The sequence below is a fragment of the Salmo salar genome, chromosome ssa20 (assembly GCF_905237065.1).
Source record: "Salmo salar chromosome ssa20, Ssal_v3.1, whole genome shotgun sequence".
Taxonomy (NCBI): domain Eukaryota; kingdom Metazoa; phylum Chordata; class Actinopteri; order Salmoniformes; family Salmonidae; genus Salmo; species Salmo salar.
In genome coordinates, this window is record NC_059461.1 from 17,397,920 (window position 1) to 17,424,870 (window position 26,951).

Here is a 26,951-nt window from a genome sequence, read left to right on the forward strand (position 1 = left end):
AGGATAATGCCTTTCCCAGCTAAACAATGAAAGGAAGAAAACCAACAGAACAGGAAAATAATTAATCAGAAACCTGTGAATTTCTGAGTCAGTTGACAGCCTCATTTATCTGTTCAATAGTAGGCCTACCAATAGCTTACCTGCACAGTACAGCTTGGGTTGGCCTGACTGTGAAAGACCAATATGGGATTGATCATTTTTGGTCATTCAGTGTGTCACTGTTTCTCATAACATTTTCACACAGGGTGCCTTTCCTTCACCGGGTGGCCGTTTGGAAATGTTTTGTCAAAATTAGAGTATACCCACTTCTCCAGAAACCACTAGGCACACTGCCTGCCCTCCAGGATGTCTACAGTACCCATGTGTCACAGGAAGTTCAAGAAGATCATCTAAGACCTCAGCCACCCAAGTCACAACCTGTTTACCCCGCTACCATATAGTAGGCGGAGACAGTACATGTGCATCAAAGCTGGAACTAAGAGACTGAAAAACAGCTTCTATGTCCAGGCCATCAGACTGTTAAATAGTCACCACTAGCCCCACTGCCCAGTATCCTGCCCTGAACTTAGTCACTGTTACTAGCCGGCTACCATACGGTACTCTACCCTGCACCTTAGAGACTGCTGCCCTATGTACATAGTGATTGAACACTGGTCACTTTAATAATGTTACATACTGTTACCCACTTCATCTGTAAATCCTATATAACTACTGTTGTACACTCCTTTCATATGTATATACTGTCCATACGCACCATTATATACATATATGTTTTATATCCGGACTCTGACATTGCTTGTTCTTATATTTCTTAAGTTGTTTCTTTTATTTTGGGGATTTGTGTATTAATGTTTTGTATTGTTAGGTATGGTGCGTTGTTGGAGTTAGAAACATAAGCGCCGATGCACCTGTGGGGGGTACAGGTTAGTCGAGGTATGTGCAGACCTATGCGACCAATACCATTTGATTTGATTTAGGAAGAGCTTTGAAACCTGCCACTCTGATGTGTTAGATCAATGATTTCAACGGAGGAATGAGAGATACACAAGCCGCGGTTGCTACTTTCAAACAGAAACATCATATAAAGTTGTCTCATCAACCTGTTATCTAAAGTAGCCTTTGCCTGGATTTTTTTTTCGCATGAAATCTTATCTTTGAGTAACCAATTGTGCATCATTTCAAATTAGGGGATGCCGCTACATGCAATATTTCTTTCCTCGCCTCTAGTCTTTATGGAATATGAGAAAGGTTTATCAGTTATATCAATTCATATAAAAGTATGTATCGGAAGCTAGTTCCTCACTCTGACAATGTCAACGACAGATTCGAAAAATAAACCATGCTGTCAAATAAACAAAAAAGATTGACATTGCTGTAGGCCAATCCGATATGCTAAAATCATATCATTGTCTTATTTGATCCAATCAGGAGGGATTAAGATTCTGAATGCAGCTAGCCTACTAGGGTGTCTTTCTTGTTCAGGTCTAGGTAACTTGTGAAGCTAAGCGGCTAGCCAGGTATCAGATTTGAGAAAATACACCAATCTTCTCGTCGAGATAGCGGCTACATTTATAGTTGGGTTTAAAGGAAAGGTTTCCCCCTTTGTCTACTGCATATATCGTTACACGGAGAAGAGCTCGAGATTCTCATCATCTAGGGGTAATGCAATGCTTTTCATTTTCCCTCGACTTTTGTTTTGTGTGATGTTAGCTGCAAGGGTTTTTTACATTTGGTCTAGGTATCCTATTTATCACTTCAAGTGTTAATATAACATGTGATTGTTATTCTAACTGGCAATGGTGGTGGTGTATCATGTCGCCATCAAATAATTGTCTCATTATAGTATACGTTAGCGAACTAGCTAGCTCGTCATTTAGCTAACGTTAGCTGTATTGAGTAAGCCTGGGTTAGCTAACATTGGCTAGCTAGCTAATTGTTGCGCTGAGTCTTGTTGTAGCACAACAATAGGAATTGGCGATAATGTACTCCAACCATACAAGTTACGTACTCAATCATTTGCTTAGCTTTTCATAGCTACCTTATCTATGAATAATCAATTGTTAAGTTGGCTATCTAATTTGACTAGCTATATAATTAACGTTAGTTGATTTACTGCTGATAAAATGGCCATCAACCAACCGGCCTGGAAGTGCTAGCTAGCTAACGTTAGCTATGGCCCGGATAACTAGCTAGTCTCATACCTTAGTCGAGATAGCTAGCTTGCTACTACTTGTACCTACAATAAATAATCTAACCAGCATTGGAGTTTATGAATTAAACAGTTAATCACTGTAGCTAGCTAACCACCCGGTAAATGAAGATGTGGTGTTATACAGAATCCACCCGCACTGTTATTATTTAAATATTATTTTTGTACATGTGTATATTCGCAAACAATGGTAGCTATGATGTTAACTTGTTGCTATAGCCAGCAGATCCGACCCACTTGCTTACAGCTGCACTAGGGTTGGACAGCATTCCTGTGTATATTAAAGGGGAATGGAAACACAAGGCTTTAGAACACCAGCTAACTAACTTTAAATCGCCATAGTGGCATTTTTGCATTACTGGCAGGTTTTCCAAAACTGTCTGAAAGACCATGAACTCTGCGTGCATTACAGAGCAAAATTGCTAATATCAAACAGTATATGAAAACATGCTACATATTTTGAAAGCTGAGAAACAGCCCTTTCAAATGATATCAGTCAAGACAAAACATGTGAACGTCTATCTTATACGAACATCTACGCTTTTCCCCCAAACTGCCATTTAGACAACATCCTAATGAAGATAGAGGAAACACTTGAGATTATTGAGTCTTCCGTATTTTGTAAGGATTGAAACTCAGAATAGTAATACACTACATGGCCAAAAGTACACTACGTTCAAAAGTTTATGGTCACTTAGAAATGTCTTGTTTCAATGTCAACAGTGACGAGGCAACTCCGGGATGCTGGCCTTCTAGGCAGAGTTCCTCTGTCCAGTCTCTGTGTTCATTTGCCCATCTTAATCTTTTATTTTTATTAGCCAGTCTGAGATATGGCTTTTTCTTTGCAACTCTGCCTAGAAGGCTAGCATCCCGGAGTCGCCTCTTCACTGTTGACGTTGAGACTGGTGTTTGCGGGTACTATTTAATGAAGCTGTGACTTGAGGACTTGTGAGGTGTCTGTTTTTCAAACCAGACACTCTACTGTACTTGTCCTCTCGCTCAGTTGTGCACCGGGGCCTCCCAATCCTCTTTCTATTCTGGTTAGAGCCAGTTTGCGCTGTTCTGTGAAGGGAGTAGTACACAGTGTTGTACGAGATCTTCAGTTTCTTGGCAATTTCTCGCATGGAATAGCCTTCATTTCTCAGAACAAGAATAGATTGACGAGTTTCAGAAGAAAGTTCTTTGTTTCTGGCCATTCTGAGCCTGTAATCGAACCCACCAATGCTGTTGCTCCAGATACCTAACTAGTCTAATCAAGGCCAGTTTTATTGCTTCTTTAATCAGAATATCAGTTTTCAGCTGTGCTAACATAATTGCAAGAGGGTTTTTTTAATGATCAATTAGCCTTTTAAAATTATACGCTTGGTTTAGCTAACACAACATGCCATTGGAACACAGGAGTGATGGTTGCTGATAATGGGCCTCTGTATGCCTATGAAGATATTACATACAAAATCTGCTGTTTCCAGCTACAATAGTCATTTACAACATTAACGATGTCTACACTGTATTTCTGATCAATTTGATGTTATTTTAATGGACAAAAAATGTGCTTTTCTTTCAAAAACAATAATTTCTAAGTGACCCCAAACTTTTGAAGTATGTGTATATATATATATATATATATATATATATATATATATATATATGGGACAGATGGACATATTTGTCAAATGTATTAAGGAACTATTGTCATTCTCAATGGATTCTGAAAAAGGTTACTTGCTGTTTAGAGGTGAAACATTTTGAGAAGCTCCACAGCTCACTGGCAGTGGTGAGTTAATTAGATCAGAAATACTATCAGAGCTCCCCAAATGGGCCAGGTAGGCTAGGCCTACTTCTGTTTGCGTAATCAGGTGCTTACTCAACATTGACATAAGCGCACCAAATAAAAGACAGTGAATAAATTGAGAACTCTTAAATGGAATTAAATAAACCAAAACTTGTTTCTCAAATGTAGCATAGGTTGTGAGCTCTGCAAACAACGTGTCCACCCCGACAATGGGAACGGTACATGACTGTAACAATATATTGAATGCATTAAGAGAAATTACCTTAGCCAAACAAACATTGTAGATTTAGAACAGTAAATGTACTACTGGTGTGCCAGCCCCACGGCCTCCGAACTGAGACATGCGTGAATCAGGCAGGAATGTATTAACAGAAATTACCATAACCAAGGAAACATTGTAGATTAGAAATTGTGGGAATTAACTGTAAATGAAGGCTACTACATTTACATGTAGGTTACTACATGTAATGGGGATAGACATTAAAAATCAAAGGGCGAACTATTCACAAAATATAAGTTATGAAATGCTGAATGAGCACGAAATGGTGGGAAAGAGTGCATTCTGGAGAGAGATGTGCCTTGTGCATCTTAACCACACTCCCCTTCTTCTAGGACCGTGGCTTCCCTGCAGCCTCAATCAATTAGTCCACTGAGAAAAAACATCTATTTTGCTACTTCTTGACCCCAAAAAATTTAATCTCGGCTGACCAACAGCCTATCAACCAAACAATCGACCAGTGGACTAATTGGGGTCAGCCCTTGAACCCCTATTATTTCATAGTCCGTGTAACTTATGTGATTAATACATTTTACTCCAGAACTAATTTGGCTTGCCTGAACAAAGGAGCTGTGACTACATTTGAGTAATTACTTTGTATCAATATATATATTTTTTTAAATAAAATAAAAATGCATTTTTATTTCACTTTGACAGAGTATTTTGAGTAGATTGTTGACAAAAAAATTACTATTTTAAATACATTTTCATCCCACTTTAACACAATACAATTTGAAGAAATCCAAGGGGTCGGGATACTTTTGCAAGGTAATAGTACATAACAATAATACATCATTGACCGTTACCAGCTAGACCAGGATGATTTAGTTGCAAAGCTGACTACCAGCCTGAGCTTTCAAATGTCATAGCTTTAGCTAGTTTTCGTCATAAGGGTTAAGCTTCAGCCTTAGGCTACATTCATTCTTGCAATCAACAGCCAGCAAGTTTACTATTCTTAGGAATCATATCACATATAAACAGACACCTAATGATCTAGCTAGCTAATAATTATATGGGTATCATACATTTTACTGGTAAAATAGCAATCCTGCAGCCCTCTTAGTTGTGGCTGGTAAGCTATCTGCTGTAGCTAGTTAGCTGCAAATCGAATCAGACACTAGCCAGTTCATTTTAGCTCTTAGCTAGCTAATACTAATGATGACAAATGTTCTCCAAATTGTCAATATCAGCATTTTATTTTGTACAGTTATCAACGTCTACATTAACATAAAGACAAAATGAGCTAAATCAAGTAGGCTGGCTAACTAGCTACCTTGTTTTTGGCTGACTGTCAAAAGTTAATTTCACACTCATCTTATCAATCAGAAAGATATATATGTACATATTATAATTACTAACATAAAAACAAATTGTTGTCCTGATCTCAAAGCTGTCAAAGTTGTGAGAAACCTTTCAGGTCCATTAGAGGCGAGGGTCCTTCCGGTAGCAGCATTCGTTCACTTTCAGTCCCTGTACCAAAACTCACAATTTGCTCAAACCTGCCAATAACGCAATTGGCGTCAATCATTACTATGGCAATTCAAGATGGCGCTACCCATACCTCAAAATAAACGTTCAATATAAAAATACTAAAAAGAAACATGAAAAGTGTTGGTTTTATGAGCTGAAGTAAAAGATCCCTGACTGCAGTTCGGTGTCGTAATGGACTTTAGTGGACAAATGCTCACCATCGATGGACACTGGCAGGCTAGAGAAGTGTGCTCTTCACGGGTGAATCCCGGTTTCAACTTAACCGGGCAGACGGCGTCGTGTGGGTTTGATGATGTCAGCATTGTGAACAGAGTGCCCCACGGTGGGGTTGTGGTACGGGCCAGCATAAGCTACGGATAACGAACAAAATTGCATTTTATCGATGGCAATTTCAATGCAAAGCAATACCGTGACGAGGTTGAGGGCCATTGTCGTACCATTCATCCGCTGCCATCACCTCATATTTTAGCATGATGATGAGGATGCATGGCCCCATGTCACAAGGATCTGTGCACAATTCCTGGAAGCTGAAAATCAAACAGCCTGAGCAACTCTATGTGAAGATGTGTCGCGCTGCATGAGGCAAATGGTGATCCGCAACCATACTTTTTTAAAGGTATCTGTGACCAACAGATGCATATCTGTATTCCCGTTCATGTAAAATCCATAGACTGATTTTCTTATGAACTGTAACTGTTTTTGAAATTGTTTGTTTTTGTTCAGTGTATGTTAGTGTATGCACATGTTTAGTATTAGTGGATGGAATATATCTAGTTGCTTGGCTTTACTTCCTACGGTGTTTCCATTCCCCTTTTAAGACACCACAGAGCCAGCGTGAGCTATGGTTCGGAAAAAGTACCTCAATCCAGGGATGTACCCTGAATTGTCCCATTATCCCAACTGTTACACCGAGAAGATTGAACAACTGTTTTCCGAGCCATATCTTGTGCCGGCTCCGCAGTATCTTGATATACACTGTGTACCAAACATTAAAAACACATGCTTTTTCCATGACATAGCTTTTAACTGGTCAGTCTATGATCCCTTATTGATGTCACTCGTTAAATCCACTGCAATCAGTGTAGATGAAGGGGGGGAGACTGGTTAAAGAAGGATTTTTAAGCCTCGCGACAGTTGAGACATGGATTGTGTATGTGCGCCATTCAGACGGTGAATGGGCAAGACTAAATATTTAAGTGCCTCTTGAACGGGGTATGGTAGTAGGTGCCAGGCGTACTGGTTTGTGTCAGGAACCCAACGCTGCTGGGTTTTTCACAACACACAAGGGGTAACTGTTAAGCAAGAACGGTCCACCAGCCAACTGTGGGAACGCGTTCAGCGCCTTGTAGAGCCCATGCCTGACGTATTGAAGCTGTTCTGAGTGCAAAAAGGGAGGGTGCAGCTCAATATTAGGAAGGTGTTCCTAATGTTTTGTTTTTTATTTATTTAACTAGGCATGTCAGTTAAGAACAAATTCTTATTTTCAATGACGGCCTGCCTGTTCAGGGACAGAACGACAGATTTGTACCTTGTCAGCTTGGGGATTTGAACTTGCAACCTTTCGGTTACTAGTCCAATGCTCTGACCACTAGGCTACCCTGCCCCCCCCCAATGTACACAGGAAGGCTGTCTGACCCTAGTGCAGCTGTAAGCAAGCGGGTTGGATCTGCTGCCTAATGTAACTGCAGTTGTAGCTGATAAAAGGGTGTGATGGTGGGATTAGCTGACTAAACTCAACTCCCTGATTTTATGGGTGGTCTTGAAAAACTAGTTGGATAAATCCCTCATCCACCATAGCCGATTAGTGTGGGCGGACTGGAGCTACGATGTCGCATTTTTAAAATGTATTTCAGCACATAAAGAATAGCCCGCTATTACACTCAACTTCGGAGCTCCAGTTCACCCACACTAGTCGCTGCTAAACTCCATCATAAATTGTGGGGTTGAGTTTAATCGGCAATGGTGGATAAGGGATTTAACTAGTTTTTCAAGACCACCCATTCACTTTGAAAAGGACCCCACACACAATCGAATGCATTATCACATATCACAATCTCTTTTTTCAGACATTCATTACTGAATTCCTGTTTGATTTTACCCTCAGGTGTCATCTCTTCTGCACATATCTAGCTCATCCTCACACCAGCCCTGTGATTCCTCACGAAACAGAGGGACCACACCAGAGAAAGGGCCAAACTGTGCCTCCCTTCCTCCAGGTCCCCTCTGCCTCCCGAGTGTGTTTTGAGTTCTCTCAAGAATCCTCCTCGCTACACCCAAAATGTCCTCCATCTTGCCTTTCACCCCTCCGGTCGTGAAGAGGCTCCTGGGGTGGAAGAAGTCAGCCAGCGGCCCCGGGGGAGCAGGGGGTGGAGAACAGAATGGCCAGGAGGAGAAGTGGTGTGAGAAGGCTGTCAAGAGCCTGGTTAAGAAGCTGAAGAAGACTGGACAGCTGGATGAGCTGGAGAAGGCCATCACCACCCAGAACTGCAACACCAAGTGTGTCACCATCCCCAGGTACGTAACCCCATGCCAGGTAACAACACAGAGCTCTGCTTACAGTCGTTGTATGGTTCTGTGGAGTGACCATGCATCAGAAACCTTTGTATGGAGATGATTATATACGGTGTATTTTTCCTGTGTATTTACTATCAGCTAACCCTTTAGTGGCCTCCTCTTTCTTTAAACAGCCTCTCTAACATACGAGGTCCTAAAACAGAGGTCTTAACTCCCAAATTATTTTCTTCTTTCTGTCCTCCATTGAATCTCAGAAATTGTCCTACAGTTAGTTTTGTAAATGCTGACTCAGCACCCCACCATGTACTTATGCCATGCTTTCAAAGTATTCATACCCCTTGATGTATTCCACATGTTGTTGTGTTACAGCCTGAATTGAAAATGGATTAAATCTATTATTTTTTCCCCTCATCATAGCATGCCACCATCATGCTTCAAGGTAGGTATGGTGTTAGACAGGTGATGAGCTGTACCTAGTTTTCTCCAGACATAGAGCTTTGCATTCAGGCCAAAGAGTTCCATTTTTGTTTCATCAGATCACAGAATCTTTTTCCTTATGCTCTGTCTTTCACATGCCTATTTGCAAACTACAGGTATGCTGTGCTGTCATGTGCTTCTGTCTAGCCAGTCTCCAATAAAGCCCAGATTGGTGAATTGCCGTAGGCTCTAATTCTGGCAGGTTTTCCCATCTCAGCCAAGGAACTTTGTAGTTTTGTCAGTGGTCTTGAGTTCTTTGTCACCTCCCTGACCAAGGTCCTTATTGCCTGGTAGTTCCATATTTTGGAGACCACTGTGCTCTTGGAAACTTTCAACACTTTAGAAATTGTTTTATACCCTTCCCTAGATATGTCTCATCACAATTCTTTCTCGGAGATCTACAGACAGTTCCTTGGACTTTATGGTATAGTTTCTTCTCTGACATGCACTGTCAACTGTGGGACCTTTTTATATAGACAGGTGTGTTTATTTCAAAATCATGCCCAAACAATTGAATTGCCCACAGGTGGATTCCAATCAAGTTGTAGCGACATCTCAAGGAGGAGCAAAGGAAATTGGATGCACCTGAGTGCAATTTGGAGTGTCATAGCAAAGGGTGTGAATACGTATGCAAATTAGATATTTCTGTATTTCATTTTCAATAAATTTGCAAAAATTTCCAAACATGTTTTCACTTTTGTCATTGTGTGTAGATGGGTGAGAAAATACATTTTCAATTCGGGCTGTAACAACAAAATGTGGAATAAGTCAAGGGGTATACTTTCTGAAGGCATTGTATGACATTTGTCTGAGGATGTCAGGTAATCAGCCAGTTAACCTTGATGTCCTAGAGTAGAACATGTTCTCTGGGTATGTTGTAAAATACCCTTTTTATTCGTTGATGACCTGCTTAGAACAGTTCACATGTTTGTATGTATATTAGGTACTGAGTAAATTTGTATAGATCTTGTTGACAGGTGGAATCAATATTGTGTAAACCAATAGGTGGTCTTGTAAAATGTATTGCAACCAGGGCTCGGAAGTTCGACCATTTTGTTCACACATGCTCCTAAATGTTTTGCTGTGCGACCAGACATTCTATTTTGCGAGCACCAGTGCGGAGGGAAAAAAATCTCCCAGATAGTAGTTGCAATGATTCAGCTTCGCTGTACCGTTATTTCCGAGTGCCCTAGAGAAAAAACACCGCCAATTCGTACCTGTCATTACTACAGTGAAAATGGCTTGTTTCTAGCTCAAACAATATATGACCGGTGCAACGTTTTTTATATTCCTATTGTGCATTGGCGGGCTGCATTTTACATTCATTAACCATGTCGTGGGCCGTACCAAAACCACTCGTGGCCATTTGTTTGCACCTTGTTCAATCATGTTACTTCATTAGGTAGCTAGATAGCGAACAGCCTGGTTACTTTACCAGTATATCCAAACATTTGGGGGAACAAATAAAGGGATAGCTTCTTCTGGAGATTGATGAATGAATGACTGATCTCTTGCATGTCGTCACTGACTCACCAACCCTGCGCTCTTTAAACCCTCTAAGATTGATGTCTGCGCCCGTGCGGAAATCGGCGACGTCATCACCTTTTTATTAAATACAACGCTGTGTTTACGCTACAAATTTCCAGGTTTTTGCATGGGCTGCGTCTCAATCCGTGGATCGCCGGTGTCAGGTTTCTGAATCTGCGGTAGTTTGGCGCGGTGTTTGTCAGACATGAGACGATGCCAAAAAGTTACTGTTCACTAAAACATCCGTAAAGTCGTCTGAATGGTTTGAGCTAGGATTCCACTATCGAAAACTGAGATTCTCATGAACACAGACATGTTGCCTGTTTTGCTATACGACGCCCACAAGCTTCACAGGACTCGTGTGACGTCAGTCCTTTCGTTGTGCTAACTTTTTGATTTCTTCTCAGTAATGTCTGTAAAGTCAGTAAAGTCAATGGTTTGAGCTCACTAGGGTTGGGTGACTATAACAGTTGCATCGTCCATCGACGATGTTTGACCGCTATCATTGATGGTGACGTCATTGCGATGTTACAAACGATGGTTTACCATATTTGAGCTTGACTGCACGCAGTCGGGCAGCGCATCGAGAACAGTACGTTTCTGCTTTGCTTGACCAACTTGTAGGCAAAATAAATTGTGCCGTCGGAAAATCCCTCCTTGCAAACCAAACAGCCAATAATATAGGCCTACCACAGGCTACTGCCAATAACAGTTTCAGTAAAGGTTACTTTGACAGTTTATTCATATTCTTGAATTTCACAATGTGCTTGGAAAAACTCTTGCAGCAGCACTTTCATTACATGTGAACACTTTTTTTTTTTTATTGGATTTGTCTCACAAACAACTTTAATTTGAATGGCTTACAAATGGTGCATTTATATAAAAGTCAACAACAATCAGATAAAACCAATTATTTAGCCTATTACATTCTTTAACAATTGAATGAACATTGGGCTAAAAACGAATAGTCCTATTATTCTTAGGCTGTGCCTTTTTTGCTTATCAAACTGTAAAAATCCTAAATATACAATCGGATAAAACAAATAATTTGTAACTTCTTTATAACAAGGATCACCTGCATGTTCTTCCCCATAGTAGCTAACTCTGCAGGATGATGGACGTTTGTAGTCCTTTGCCCTGATAATCTTTTAGCAAATTCTGCAAGTGACTTGGATCAGGTCTGCTGGCTCACCTTCATCATTCAGCCTGAAACTGAAGAACTGCCAAAAAGGTGAACACGTAGTTTTCTTTCCCACCAAGTCAGCCATCGTGCGAAGGCAGCCTATACTATAGTTAGAGAGTGAAATCCTGTCACTTATTTTTTTTGTCAACTGTCAAAATGTAGCCTAATGGAAGAATGGCGCAAATGCACTAACCCAGATGATCAAGATGAAATGACAATAGCCTACACTTGATACAGCTTTAATATTCGTTTTTAAAAGGTAGGCTATTATAACTGATATCTGAGAAACATGGCCCTACCAATTAGAAAATCATTTTGTTTTGAACAATGATTTAATGACGTTGTGTGGCTTTTGTAACAATTTAAATACGATTTACATTATGCACCAAATCACAGTTCTAATAGAACCAATGTATTATTTTCTATTGCCTTCTTCCCTCCCCCCAAAAAATAGATAGATATATAAACAATACAATTGTATATCAACAATGTTTGGACCGGACGATGTGTCATTGTAGACACTGTCCAACCCTAGAGCTCACACCCACAAGCTTCACAAGACTTTTATGAAGGTAACCCGGTACCGGCCGGTAAAAAGGACTAAAAGTTAATAGAATTACAATATGCCCAAACGCGATCCAGATTTTCATACCGTTTCTGTACGATACCGGGCTATATGGTATTACCGAAGGTGCACACAAGGGGTGCTATTTCAAAACGACACACAAAACAATTTAGGCAACAGGGATCTTGATCCATGAGGGGATTGGATGCATCTGCTGTAACCAAGAAGCTTGATCTTGACATCTAGCCACTTAGCTAGCAAGTTAGCAAACCAAATGCAAAACTGGAGCCCTCAGCTGGACATCATTTATTTGACGCTAGTTATAAGCACTGGCGTAGCACGGTTTTGAAAATCATACCGGTATTCGATATATCGCACAAGCGGTATATTTCTCAGATATAGGGCAGACACTTCAAAACATACTTCCTTTTGATAAAAAAAATAAATGTTTTGGCATGTATGAAAGTTATTCAATGTGTTTCTATGGGCTAATAGCAATAAGGCCAAATTCAATGTTTCATCAAATATATACTTTTATATATCAGTTTATTTAAAAAAAAATTATATACCTACATGGTTTCTACCGATGATTTTTTTTAAATTTTATTTAGAGCCCTGATTGCAACTCGCCAACTCCATGTGTCATGCTTATCATGTATTAAGAGGGAAGTTTAGAACCTATTTCAGAGCTCTTTTAGGAACACAACATATAGACCTACCCTATAGTTTAGATTCAGTCCCACTTCTGAGGTAGGCTATATCAGCTCTGAATTCTGATTCTGGATATTGTATCAGAAGCAAATATCACATCATATTTCGCCATTCCATTTTTATTTAATTTCTAGAGTTAATTTTGTAATCATTCCTTTCTACGTGTCCATTAGAATCACAAAGTGAATTGTAGAGGGTGGTTAAATGGAAATTTACTTTTTTTCCAAGGTTGCGCCCTCCTTTTTCTTTTAGTCCCATTGTGTGTCTTCTGTGTTTACTTGAATGTCTCAAGATAAGTTAAGTGCTTCCAACCTACACAGCTGTGGTGGAAAAGTTTCACAGTTTTTCAGAATATTTGGTACAATGCCACAGTAACATTAATGTTTTTTTTTGTCTTGCATACTGTTTCTTTGTATATACTACTATACTCCAGAGGCGGCTGGTGGGAGGAGCTATAAGGGGACGCGCTCATTTTAATGCCTGGAATGGAATTAATGGAACCGTATCAAACATATGGAAAGCACATGTTTGACTCTGTTACATTAATTCCATTCCAGACATTACAATGAACCCCTACTACTATAGCTCCTCCCACCAGCCTCCACTGCTGTATTCCCATCTTATGCCGTTTTTCTTTATTCCGTCAAAAGGCTTCTCTTATTTGGCGTGTCTTTTTTCAGTTCCTGACTGAAAGAATGAAATACCTAATTGAAAATGACTCTAATAAAAGAGGCCTTTTAATGTTTACATTACCCATACTGGTATTTCTGAATGACTCATGCCCCATGTTTATCATTTGTTTTTGTTTTGTTTGGTTTTTCTGTGCACAGCAATTGCTCTGAAATATGGGGACTGAGTACACCAAATACGATAGAACAGTGGGATACCTCAGGCCTATACAGCTACACTGACCAAACCAGGTGACTATCTATCCTCAACTGTCCTGTGCTACATACTGTTTTACAACCTTGATGTGGGAAGTAATCATTCCAGGGGGGTGAGAGACATTGAGAACACAAATTCCATTCATGCCTCTATCATTCATACCTCATCACTCCCCTCTTCCCCTCTCCACCTTTTGTCTTCCTGGCCACATGCATCTCCATCTCTTCCTCTCTTCCTATCGTTTCCTCCCCCATTTCTTCCTTCCCTTACACTTTCAATTCTCACATCTATTTCCTCCATTGTCCATCCTGTCAGATCCCTGGATGGGCGCCTGCAGGTCTCCCACAGAAAGGGTCTTCCTCATGTCATCTACTGCCGCTTGTGGCGATGGCCCGACCTGCACAGCCACCATGAACTGCGTGCCATCGAGGCCTGCGAGTACGCCTTCCACCTCAAGAAGGATGAGGTCTGCATCAACCCCTACCACTACCAGAGGGTGGAGACCCCAGGTAGGTTGTCTTTTGAACCAGTGGTGTGTGTGCTGACTTGTAGGTGCCGTAAAAGCCTATGTTAACAGCTAGTTCTGCGATTCTTTCTGCTGGCATGAGACATGAAAAAGGATGGGATAAGTGGGAATAGTCTTCATTGATATTTTGTAAAGAACTTTGAACTTTGTTTGACATTTGAAGAATCTTCTCTCCTCTAGTTCTGCCTCCTGTACTTGTGCCAAGACACTCGGAAATTCTGACAGAACTGCCCCCATTGGATGACTACACTCATTCCATACCTGAGAACACAAGCTTTCCTGCGGGGATCGAGCCTCCAAATAACTACATACCAGGTTCGTGCATCTACCATGAGTTGATATGCAAATGGCCTTCATGATAACGATGTATCAGGTTCAACTCATCAGTATTTTCCCCCCTCTGTTACTATAGAAACACCACCACCTGGATACATAAGTGAGGATGGAGAAGCCAGCGATCAACCGATGAATCAAAGTATGGACACAGGTATATTCCACTTACCTCAAATAGGAAGTTCTAACATAAAATAAGAAAGAAAACAGTTGTCAAACTGTCAAGTTTCGATTTGTTGATTAAATATCTTAGTGGATTCTTTGCAACAATAAATCCGACCATGCGACTTAATAATTTTATTTTTGTATTTTTCATATCAGGTTCTCCTGCTGAATTGTCCCCCGGCACCCTCTCACCTGTCAATCATAGCATGGGTAAGAATAACTGTCTCTCCACGTCTGTCTAAAGCATCAGCCATTTATCAGTCACTTGTAATCTGACCAAATTTGACAACATTCATTGAGTACTATTTAGACAGCCCAGTGCCTACTCTGGAGATCATTGGTCTAGTCCCGTCAACATGTGTAGTTCCTTTTTATAATGACATCCCCCATGTTTTTCAGACCTGCAGCCGGTGACCTACTCTGAGCCTGCGTTCTGGTGCTCTATAGCCTACTATGAGCTGAACCAGCGTGTTGGAGAGACATTCCACGCTTCACAGCCCTCTCTGACCGTGGATGGTTTCACAGACCCCTCCAACTCAGAGCGTTTCTGTCTGGGCCTGCTCTCCAACGTCAACAGGAATGCCACTGTAGAGATGACCAGGAGGCACATAGGTACAATGGGCGACGCCACAAGAGGCACACTATTCCTTATGTGGTGCACTACTTTTGAAGGCTCTGGCCAAAAGGAATATGGTGTCAATTCAGATTTGCACAGGATTTGTTCTGTAATTTAACACCCATGTTTTGTTAGTGCTGAGAGATTAGTGCTTTTTGAGTTCAGTTCTATTATTTTAAAAAAAAATGATCACTGTTTTCGGTTTCGATAATTAAAGAAACAAACATTAAATGTATTGTGAAATAATGATTTTAGAGCTTTTTAATGGAAATGCCAAAGCCCAAAATAGTGAACTTCAATTTCCAAAACATTGAAAATATTCCATTGTCTCTGTCAGGTCCACATTGGGTAGACGTCAATAGAAAAATATGAAATAATATATTTGTTGTGTATATTACTTCGTTTTTATTTGATGACTTTCCATTTTTTGGGTATTTTGCCCCCTTTTTCTCCCCAATTTCGTGATATCCAATTGCGATCCAATTACGATCTTGTCTCATCGCTGCAACTCCCCAACGGGCTCGGGAGAGACGAGGTCGAGTCATGCGTCCTCCGAAACTGACGACCTAAATCAGCCTGCAGGCGCCAGACCCCATTAGGGGTCGCTAGAGTGCAATGAGCCAAATAAAGACCCCCCCCCGGCCAAACCCTCTCCCAACCCCAAAGGCGCTGGGCCAATTGTGCACCCCCCTATGGGACTCCCGGTCACTGCTGGTTGTGACACAGCCTGGGATCTAACCCGGGTCTGTAGTGACGCCTCAAGCATTGCGATGCAGTGCCTTAGACCGCTGCGCCACTCGGGAGGCCACGACTTTATATTTTTTTAATTCCTTAAAGTAATCATCTCACCTTTGCTCAAGTAGTAGCTGTCAGCCAGCCAGGCCCTCTGACGTTACGTACAGTAGTCTTTAGTCATCCAATTTAGCGTGCCTGCCTAAGTTTTCTGTAGACCTTTCTAACGAATTCATTTGACTAGTTCTTCAAAGTAGATAAAGGTATACTTAAACTAATTGTCTCTGTCCCTCTCGTCGTTGTGTTCCATGCGGTCTGTGTGTATCTAACGGTTCTAACCTAACGTGGCAGGTGTAAAAGTGTATCCATCCAGAGATCTGTATACAATGGCCGTCGTCCCAAAGGTGGTAAGGCAGGCGACAAGCTCAGGTCCAAAATAAAGCCATAGAAACGGATTGTGTTTATTTTAGAAAGATTTTGGCGAGAGTGCAACCTCTCGCTTCGCCTCTTCCTCTGATCAGTCTCTGAGCTGGAAAAAACTTGCGCAATGGATTATGGTCATTGTAGTTAATTACCACATTTCTGCACTGAACTAGGTTGAATATTTGCGTAATGAAAACTACAGCTTCCTTCATCCCAGTGTAGTTCTTGAGTTGATTTCTCAGATTTCTCTCGTGAATTATTTGATTTCTCTCTAAAGAAACGACCTGTTGGACTCACAAAAAAACCTAGAACTAAATGGAATTAAAGTAATTGAGCAGCACTATGTTTTGTAGCTGAAATACTCATGCTTATTTACACTGAACAAAAAATATAAACGCAACATGTAAAGTGTTGGTCCCATGTTTCATGAGCTGAAATAAAAGATCACAGAAATGTTCTGTACGCACAAAAGGCTTATATCTCTCAAATTGTGTGCACTAATTTGTTTACATCCCAGTTAGTGAGCTTTTCTCCTTTGCCAAGATAATCCATCCACCTGACAGGTGTGGCATATCAAGAAGCTGTTTAAACGGAATGATCATTGCACATTATAAAAGGCCACTAAAATGTGCAGTTTTGTCACACAACACAATGCCACAGATGACTCCTGTTTTAAGGGAGTGTGCAATTGGCATGCTGACTGCAGGAATGTCCACCAGAGCTTTTACCAGAGAATTGAATGTTAATTTCTCTACCATAAGCAACCTCCAATGTCGTTTTAGAGAATTTGGCAGTTTGTCCAACCGGCCTCACAACCACAGACCACATGTATGGCGTTGTGTGGGTGAGCGGTTTGTGCTCCAAGGTGGCGGTAGGCTTATGGTATAGGCAGGCATAAGCTATGGAAAACAAACACAATGGCATTTTATCGAAGACCATTTGAATGCACAGAGATACATTTTCGTGCCATTCATCTGCTGTCATCACCTCATGTATCAGCGTGATAATGCACGGCCCCATGTTGCAAGGATCTGTACACAATTCCTAGAAGCTGAAAATGTCCCAGTTCTTCCATGGCCTGCATACACACCATACATGTCACGCATTGAGCATGTTTGGGATGCTCTGGATCGACGTGTACAACAGCATGTTCCAGTTCTCGCCAAAATCCAACAAGTTCGCACAGCCGTTGAAGAGGAGTGGGACAACGTTCCACAGGCCACAATCAACAGCCTGATCAACTCTATGAGAAGATGTTGTGCTGCATGAGGCAAATGGTGGTCACCAGATTTCTGATTCATGCCCCGTTAAAACATTTTTTTAAAATAATTATATCCACGGTATATGTGACCGACAGATGCATATCCGTATTCCCAGTCATGTGACTTGATTAGGGCCTAATGCATTTATTTCAATTGACTGTATATGAACTCTAACTCAGTAAAATCTTGGAAATTGTTGCATTTATTTTTGTTCAGTATATTTTGCATTATTTCACAGGAAGAGGAGTCCGGCTGTACTATATTGGCGGTGAGGTGTTTGCTGAGTGTCTCAGTGATAGCGCCATCTTTGTTCAGAGTCCAAACTGCAACCAGCGGTATGGGTGGCACCCAGCAACCGTTTGCAAAATTCCTCCAGGTAACTGAGACCAACACCATCTCTTTGATTTCCGATGTGCTCACTCCTATACTCATTTCATAGTATTACTAATATGTTTTCTGTTGTCTCAGGTTTCGATTATGTTTAGTTAGTCTTCCTACTTGTTTCTACAGAAAATATAATATTGTTAGCAGGGAGGTTCTGCAGGCTTTACTTATGTTCTAAACAAAGTCCATACATGATTCCCAGCTGACCCCCTCCTCCCCTCACTCCCTCAGGTTGTAACCTGAAGATCTTCAACAACCAGGAGTTTGCAGCACTGCTGGCCCAGTCCGTAAACCAGGGCTTTGAGGCTGTGTACCAGCTCACCCGGATGTGCACCATCCGCATGAGCTTTGTCAAAGGCTGGGGGGCTGAATACAGGCAAGCATGATGACTGACTATTACAAGAGTACTTTTATTCTTGCAGTTGTTCACATCTAAGTAGTTAGTAGACGATGGATAGTCGGAGGAAGATGGTAATATTAATGTACTCATTGGCATACATAAAAAAATAACATTGTAGCTTGCTAATGGTCCGCTTTTCTGGATTTATAGGAAGTTTGGAATGTTTAAGGAGCTGGAGGGGTATTCAAACATTACTTGTCCCTCTTCAACAATACCTTTTGTTACAGGGCAAGAAGTAAAAAAAAGTTCAGGCTAACCTTGGGTTTTGGGTGATGTTCCTGTGATTGCATGCCGAGTGATTTCACTAATTTGGCTTTGTTGTGGTCTTTTTTTTGTCTCCCAGACGGCAGACTGTCACAAGCACTCCCTGCTGGATTGAGCTGCATTTGAATGGACCCCTGCAATGGCTGGACAAAGTGTTGACTCAGATGGGTTCCCCTTCTGTACGTTGCTCCAGTATGTCATAATCCAAGAAAATGACACAAATAGTCGCCCACTCAAAGATCATAAAATTCGAACTTGAGTCCCATTGTGAAAAAAAGCTGCAGAATACATTTCTGCTGTAACATACTTCATAGTATTGTGGCCTAGTGCCACGTCCCTGTCTAAACGCACACACGCCGTGAGACAGACTTTTCAGAATATAATTTGGCACTTTGTTACCCATCTTTGCGTTGCACCTTGTTAAATTGCTTTTCCCCAAATCCTTAATATTAGATCTATTTGTGGTACAAATAAAATGTATATTGGTTTTAAAGTCCAGGGATGAATTGTTGTAGGCAGGGGAAATACCAAAAAATATTCTACATAGTTTCTCAGTAAGAGAATGCTTGTATAAGTAACACAAGCGTAAATGCTAAATATATTCATCCATCTTTTTGACCATGAGGTAACTTTTCTCTGGGAAACATGGATACATATTTTTTTTTGTCAGGGGGAGTTAGCTTGGTTAAGAAATTATGATGGCCTTTGTTGCTTTCTCCTTTAAGGGAAATGCTAAATTATGTTTTTAAATGTAATTGCTTAATTGACGTAATTAACTATTTTACTCTTGTCAGAATATTATTATTTTATTTTTTTTCTCCAGATGTGTGTCGTTGTAAGACACACTTCTTAATGGACATATAGGAATGTTTAGCAAAAAAACTAAACAAGCTGCAAAATCAATCTGGCTATAGTTGACATTAATTTGAGCTCTTTGTCATTATATGGCATCCTCAATGTTATTATAGGTAGCCTATGTTTCATTTCCACCACACACAGCCTCAGAATGCAGGCTAGTAAGTCCTGAACTTGCTTAAGTTTGGATGCACAAAGCAGGGACCAGAGAATATCAGCTCCAAAAGCTTTTTCTCATGTTTCACTGGGTGTCTAAGTCTCTCGAGGTGAATTATTGAAAGGTTATTTATCTTGGAGAATTAAAGGTATCAGTGAATTTCATTCTATATTGTGTTTAGCCTATATCCCCTTTCTTTTGCTACTTTTTTGTATTCTCATGTATTTTTATATATAAATATACTTAAATGTTCTTCTGTCATTCACTTTTTATTAGAGTTAATATTTTCAAGACTGCCTGTTTTTAAGTGACATGGCTCGCAATCTATGGAGAGCATGGATCATTCCAGTTTATTTTTTTTAAAGGTTAAACTTTAATCTAATTCCAAAAAAACCTGCCCCACGTAATGTTAACAGCTATTTTTTCAAAAACAAAGAAAACAACAACCTGGTACATCAAAAGTACACAAATCAAAGCTTAAATGCCTGTAACCTGATATCTGTTTTCCTGCAATGTATGGTTAGGTTATGTGACTCAGAGGCATGTTGTATGAACTTTTTTTTACTCATTCATCTCTTCACTCTTGGAAGCCATTTGGTGCTCAATAAAGGATAAAAGGTCAACCATAAAACAGTTATTTTTTTTCTTCATATTTTTTATTTTTAGCTAAATGTTACAGAAACTTGGCAGTATTCCATATTCTTACATGAGAAATGAAACTGCACACTGGGACATAGATTCTGTATTAGTGTATGTATTTGTTCTTGTCTATAAAATACAGTATGTACAACAAGACTGAGCTTGCAGTATGCCATTGTCATTTTGTGGCTGTTGCAAGATTTTTTTAACATCTGTTTTCTCCCTTCTCCTTTATTGATGTTATTAATCTGTTAACCTTACGGCACTAGTGATTGTACTTTGTAAGTGCAACTACTGTAGTGAGTTTGGATTTGGGGAACTGAACCATGTGTTAGGGTCCAGTGTTGAAGCCTTGTACCATTGGCCTACAAGATATGAATGTGAAGAGTACATAACAAATCTGAAGTGGACCAGACGTACATAACAGTAGAACAGTAATATGTGTATTTAACAGTAAACTATTTGCAAAGCAGTCAGTATAGTAGTTGTCACAGTTGTTTTACCAGTAGAGGGCGTTATTGATAGAGCAGGGTTTTTTTTCTGACCATAAGCTTCTCAGGCGTGTGGCATATTATGCAGACTTCATAAAACACTAATAAAGATTTTTATTCTCATGATGAACATGTTCCTGTCACCTTTATTAACACGAATGTTTTCCACTGATCTCAGTCTACAGTGGCGTCCTCATGTTTACATTTTCTCATCTATAGAAATTAAATTTGACCGTTTATAGTAAATCGTTGCAAATTGAGTCTTTGATCTTATTAAATGAGAGCCATTCAATTATATGTCTATGTTTACATCCCTAGCCTCCCAGGAATATTCGTTTTTGGACAACGTTTTCAAGCACTAACACCATCAAATCAATAGCTACCCATTTGGCCATGAGTATGGATTATTATTATACATTATTGGTATTACATTGGCCGTTTACCTTGTCACTCACTTTTCAGGAAGTCACGCTTTCGAACTGCTCGTTCATTTAGTCCTTCTCAAGCTGCCATAGCTGCATTTAGGCAACGTCACAAGAAATACGTGAAGCTGCTAAAGTTAGCTAGCTAATACTTTACAGATATCAATGGCGTTTACATTATATTCCCTTATTCAAGCGGTGATTTTGTGTGTTAATGCTGTCGCCGTATTGCACGAAGATAGATTTTTAAGTAAAAGTAAGTGGCTGTGCATATTTTGTTTAACATTACTTTCAACAGTGTTTTGCTAACGTTAGCTAGCTACACTAGTAATACGTGGAAAAGCTTGTTTATTGATACAAAGATATCGCTTATGGCCTAGTGTTTGCATATAATATAGCATTTTTCCCCCGTCTAGTTGGCTGGGGTGTGGACCAAAGTGTTGGTGGATTTGGTGATGAACCAGGCATCAAAGTGCAGCTAATGAACCTTGTCCGCTCTGTGAGGACAGTGATGAGAGGTATGACCATAGAGATGGATAGAGGACTTTAGCAAAGATATGTGTGTGTGTGTATATATATTATAACTAACCCAAGATACACTACATGATCAAAACTATGTGGACACCTGCTCACCTTGCACTCCTTGTAAACAACGCACGTTTTAAAAACTTTGTCAAAGGGTCACGTCTACAAAACTTTGGAAGTTTTGGAGACAGAACTGTATTGAGGTTGGGCTTTTCTTCGATAAGAAAATCTGCAGAATGTCGACTCAGTTCCATCTCGCTCCATACTCTCCCACTGCCATCTACTTGACTTCCTCTCCTCACCATATTTGGTGAGGGGTGAAAATTCCTTCCGGATGCTTCAGATTTATACATCCGGTGAAACATCTGGCTCCTTGTTCTATCTGTGACTTTAGTGCCCAAAAGCTTGTTTTAGACTGAGCAGCGCCATTGATTACTTTCACCATTTTGAAGTAGTCAACTGGGCGGGACTTCATATGGGTTGTAGTGATGTGCAGTTGGTGAATGATTTATGCTTTTTTATACTGACTCGAGAGTCATGATTAGTTTTTCTGAGTGACCTGTCATTTTGGTTGTTCGTTTGATCTGCTGGCCATATTAAGTCCCACAGCATGATTGATACACACTCAGTGGTTCCAGAGACGTTCTCCGACCATAGAAATAGCGTACATAGAACAGATGTACTGCTTCTTAGACTGGCTTTCAATGAGAATGACGGATTTATAACTCACATTTCTATGTGAATTTGATCGGGTTGCGGAAAAAGTTACGATGGACACAGCTTTATAAACAAACTTGAACTCGAGAACGAATTGTTTGAGGTGCTGCATTTCGCTAACGATATTGTGCTTATCACCCTCACAGCAGTCAAGCAAGGTGGAGTTGGCATAGAATCAAAGGATTGTTGACAAGATGTGAACTATATTTCCTTTCCTAATCTTTATTGAAAACAGAAATAAATCTGTACAATGACCACTTGTCTTTTAAGTTCGTTAGTTGTTGGTTAATTTTGGTTAACTAGCTAGCGACATTTAGCCATATTGGCATAGGCGTGACAAGTCAAAACACCTCAAAAATAGACATGTTATCAATAGCAAGATACAACAAGCTGAAACGAGCCACCTGCAATTCCCCACATTGCAACGTGTTGTAATTTTTAATAGTTATCTGATCATCCAGAATCATAACACACAGAATTTCGCCCCATCGCCCGGGCATCATTTTCGTGACGTTGTAGCCTAACCCATCTATGGGTTAAGGAAGGATCACATAATTCCATCAGGTTACCAGGAGGGATCAGGCAATGAATTATACTCTTGAGAAAACATTCCATAACTGCGGGTGGCAGTAAATTACCAACCTTTACTTTATACCTGTTCAAACCACACATTCTACGTGGCAGTGTGCACCCTTTCCGTTTGTTTGACAGCACAAAGTAGTAGTACAAAAATATACTGCTCAAAAAAATAAAGGGAACACTTAAACAACACATCCTAGATCTGAATGAAAGAAATAATCTTATTAAATACTTTTTTCATTACATAGTTGAATGTGCTGACAACAAAATCACACAAAAATAATCAATGGAAATCCAATTTATCAACCCATGGAGGTCTGGATTTGGAGTCGCACTCAAAATTAAAGTGGAAAACCACACTACAGGTTGATCCAACTTTGATGTAATGTCCTTAAAACAAGTCAAAATGAGGCTCAGTAGTGTGTGTGGCCTCCACGTGCCTGTATGACCTCCCTACAATGCCTGGGCATGCTCCTGATGAGGTGGCAGATGGTCTCCTGAGGGATCTCCTCCCAGACCTGGACTAAAGCATCCACCAACTCCTGGACAGTCTGTGGTGCAACGTGGCGTTGGTGGATGGAGCGAGACATGATGTCCCAGATGTGCTCAATTGGATTCAGGTCTGGGGTACGGGCGGGCCAGTCCATAGCATCAATGCCTTCCTCTTGCAGGAACTGCTGACACACTCCAGCCACATGAGGTCTTGCATTGTCTTGCATTAGGAGGAACCCAGGGCCAACCGCACCAGCATATGGTCTCACAAGGGGTCTGAGGATCTCATCTCGGTACCTAATGGCAGTCAGGCTACCTCTGGCGAGCACATGGAGGGCTGTGCGGCCCCCCAAAGAAATGCCACCCCACACCATGACTGACCCACCGCCAAACCGGTCATGCTGGAGGATGTTGCAGGCAGCAGAACGTTCTCCACGGCGTCTCCAGACTCTGTCATGTCTGTCACGTGCTCAGTGTGAACCTGCTTTCATCTGTGAAGAGCACAGGGCGCCAGTGGCGAATTTGCCAATCTTGGTGTTCTCTGGCAAATGCCAAACGTCCTGCACGGTGTTGGGCTGTAAGCACAACCCCCACCTGTGGACGTCGGGCCCTCATACCACCCTCATGGAGTCTGTTTCTGACCGTTTGAGCAGACACATGAACATTTGTGGCCTGCTGGAGGTCATTTTGCAGGGCTCTGGCAGTGCTTCTCCTGCTCCTCCTTGCACAAAGGCGGAGGTAGCGGTCCTGCTACTGGGTTGTTGCCCTCCTACGGCCTCCTCCATGTCTCCTGATGTACTGGCCTGTCTCCTGGTAGCGCCTCCATGCTCTGGACACTACGCTGACAGACACAGCAAACCTTCTTGCCACAGCTCGCATTGATGTGCCATCCTGGATGAGCTGCACTACCTGAGTCACTTGTGTGGGTTGTAGACTCCGTCTCATGCTACCACTAGAGTGAAAGCACCGCCAGCATTCAAAAGTGACCAAAACATCAGCCAGGAAGCATAGGAACTGAGAAGTGGTCTGTGGTCCCCACCTGCCGAACCACTCCTTTACTGGGGGTGTCTTGCTAATTACCTATAATTTCCACCTGTTGTCTATTCCATTTGTGATATTTATTGTCAATCAGTGTTGCTTCCTAAGTGGACAGTTTGATTTCACAGAAGTGTGATTGACTTGGAGTTACATTGTGTTGTTTAAGTGTTCCCTTTATTTTTTTGAGCAGTGTATAATTGTTGTCGATAGTTAACACAGCCACAAAGTCAAACTCTTCCTATTTCTACAATTTATCATCTTAAAATCTGACTTTAACCTAACCTTAACCACACTGCTAACATTATGTGTAACCGCTAACCTTAAATTAAAACCAAAAATCACATATTTTTGTTTTCATACATTTTTTTCGATATAGACAATTTTGACTTTGGCTATGTCATCTAGTGGAAACCCTTCAAAATGGAGATGGCCTCAGTGGTGCTGCACGTGCTCTCACAGACGCCATAATGGGACAGATATAATGCGATGTCCATCTAAAAATCAATACCATATTCAAATATCAAAAAAATATATCTGCATTCATACTGTTGTTTTTTTAAATAGATTATTCTTGTTTTCCTCTAACAATTTGATGTTGACCAGACTGAACTGAGACTGGTCTGGCATTATTCATAATCTTTACTCTCATCTTGCAGTGCCCTTGATTGCTGTCAATTCTGTCTGCATTGTGTTGTTGCTGCTTTTTGGCTGAAGAGAAGACTGGACTGAATTTGGACGCTGAACTAAGAGAAGACACTTTTAGGGGTCAGGGGGATGTCACCCTGGCACCTGGAGGAGAGACCCCCCAAGAAGAAGAGCACACCCACACGTTTATGTATCTCAGAGATTCAACATTAAATTTGATTTCCTTTATTATTATTCCTTACCTCATTTGTCAAACCTGTTGGGCTTAGGTCAGGTTATGTGACAGTTCAGATGCAAGAAAAATCTGGGTTTACTACATTCACAGTTTCTTTTACAGACACCTGTTAGTCAATGTTACAGCACAAAGCAGTTCAAAAGTGCCTACGGTTGCTTTTGGAAGATTTCTTCATTGTAAAAGGATAATTGACTTTGATCTCATGATTCAACTTTCTTTCTCCTTATTTGAAATTGTGGTGCATCACAGTTCTGATGGTATATTCTATGTATGTTGCTTTTAACATATTCCTGGATAAAAAGTTAAGTGTATGTAATTTGAACAGATCTACTCTAAAACACCATTAGTTGGGATATGTCATATTTTGTGTCCCATGCGGAATTTAATTATGTATGACCTTTTCTAAGTAACTTTCTATGAATTACTTTAAAGAAAATAAAGATTTTTTAAAAATCTACCACTTTTGAGTTTGTTCATAACCCAACATTAGCTATAAAAAAAGACTGATTTACTGTAGTACATTACATAACTTTTTGGTCCCAGAACACACTACCTACTTACACAACTTTTCTTTGATCATGGCTGTGTCAAAAGCACATTAAGAAGACCAAAGAGACCTTGCTGAAAATATATTTGCTAAGTGGCTAATTGTTTGCATGTAAACAAAATTAATCCTTCCTATGGCAAATCTGTAAAAAATGTTAGCAATACCCTGTACAAATGGCATCAATCAGTGCACTCTTGAACTAGCTGCAAACTTGAGCACAAGGGTGACCAAATAAAGTGGGTGCTTTTACCAACACGGGTGTATTTACATACGCTAGTGTTGCTTTCAATTGTATAACTGTTGGTGGGAAGGCCGGTTGGTCATGACGACGGGGGAATAGAGCTCCACGTTGGAGGTGTCATAATACCAGTCAAACAGGGAAATGGTTCCAATCATTCATTTTTCCCATAGAGGATTTTAGAAACACTTCAAATAAGGGCTGTGTTTCGTGTAGGTTTACCCTGGAGTGACGTTTTGATAACCATGCAAATCTCTCTCGGATATAAACTTGGAGTCACACGATGATTTGTTGTGTGGTCCACTCCGACTCGGGAAAACCTGCAGTTTATTAGGCTACAGATTAAATAAATTATGAGCTTGATGCTCCTTTCCAATTAATATTGAGGGTCTTATTCTGGTGACATGATGATCAATGCTTGGCTGCCCTTTGACAAATAAAAATAATCTTGCTCTTTTGTCCATAATAATCTGATCATATAGGCTATACCCACACGGTATCTGCGAGCTGTTGGCTAGAGCACATGTGCCAAGACTGGAGTGGGCACATTCGCTATATAACACATTTTTTTGGTGACAAAACCATCAGTAGAGTTGCAAACAAGATGGAAAGCCTTTGTAACTCGGTACATTGGA

At 40.6% G+C, this 26,951-nt stretch overlaps 2 protein-coding genes across 3 annotated transcripts; both read left to right on the forward strand.

The window, feature by feature from the left end:
* Window positions 1-1,420: 1,420 nt before the first annotated feature.
* LOC106580048 (mothers against decapentaplegic homolog 2) lies at window positions 1,421-21,008 on the forward strand. 2 transcript variants are annotated; one of them, XM_014160612.2, is made up of 11 exons: window positions 1,421-1,659; window positions 7,874-8,283; window positions 13,577-13,666; window positions 13,947-14,140; window positions 14,338-14,472; window positions 14,570-14,644; window positions 14,812-14,865; window positions 15,055-15,267; window positions 17,927-18,064; window positions 18,304-18,448; window positions 18,816-21,008. In XM_014160612.2, exons 2-11 carry the CDS (start codon window positions 8,048-8,050, stop codon window positions 18,937-18,939), a joined length of 1,404 nt encoding a protein of 467 aa, XP_014016087.1. In that variant the 5' UTR covers window positions 1,421-1,659; window positions 7,874-8,047; the 3' UTR covers window positions 18,940-21,008. The 2 variants fall into 2 exon arrangements, with proteins under 2 accessions (XP_014016087.1, XP_014016088.1); XM_014160613.2 differs by having other exon boundaries at window positions 14,570-14,632.
* A 387-nt stretch (window positions 21,009-21,395) lies between these two features.
* Window positions 21,396-25,979, forward strand: ier3ip1 (immediate early response 3 interacting protein 1). Its single transcript, NM_001141661.1, is given in 3 exon segments — window positions 21,396-21,556; window positions 21,717-21,818; window positions 25,308-25,979. Coding segments are annotated over 3 exon segments (249 nt in total). The 5' UTR covers window positions 21,396-21,465; the 3' UTR covers window positions 25,364-25,979.
* The last annotated feature ends 972 nt before the right edge of the window (window positions 25,980-26,951 follow it).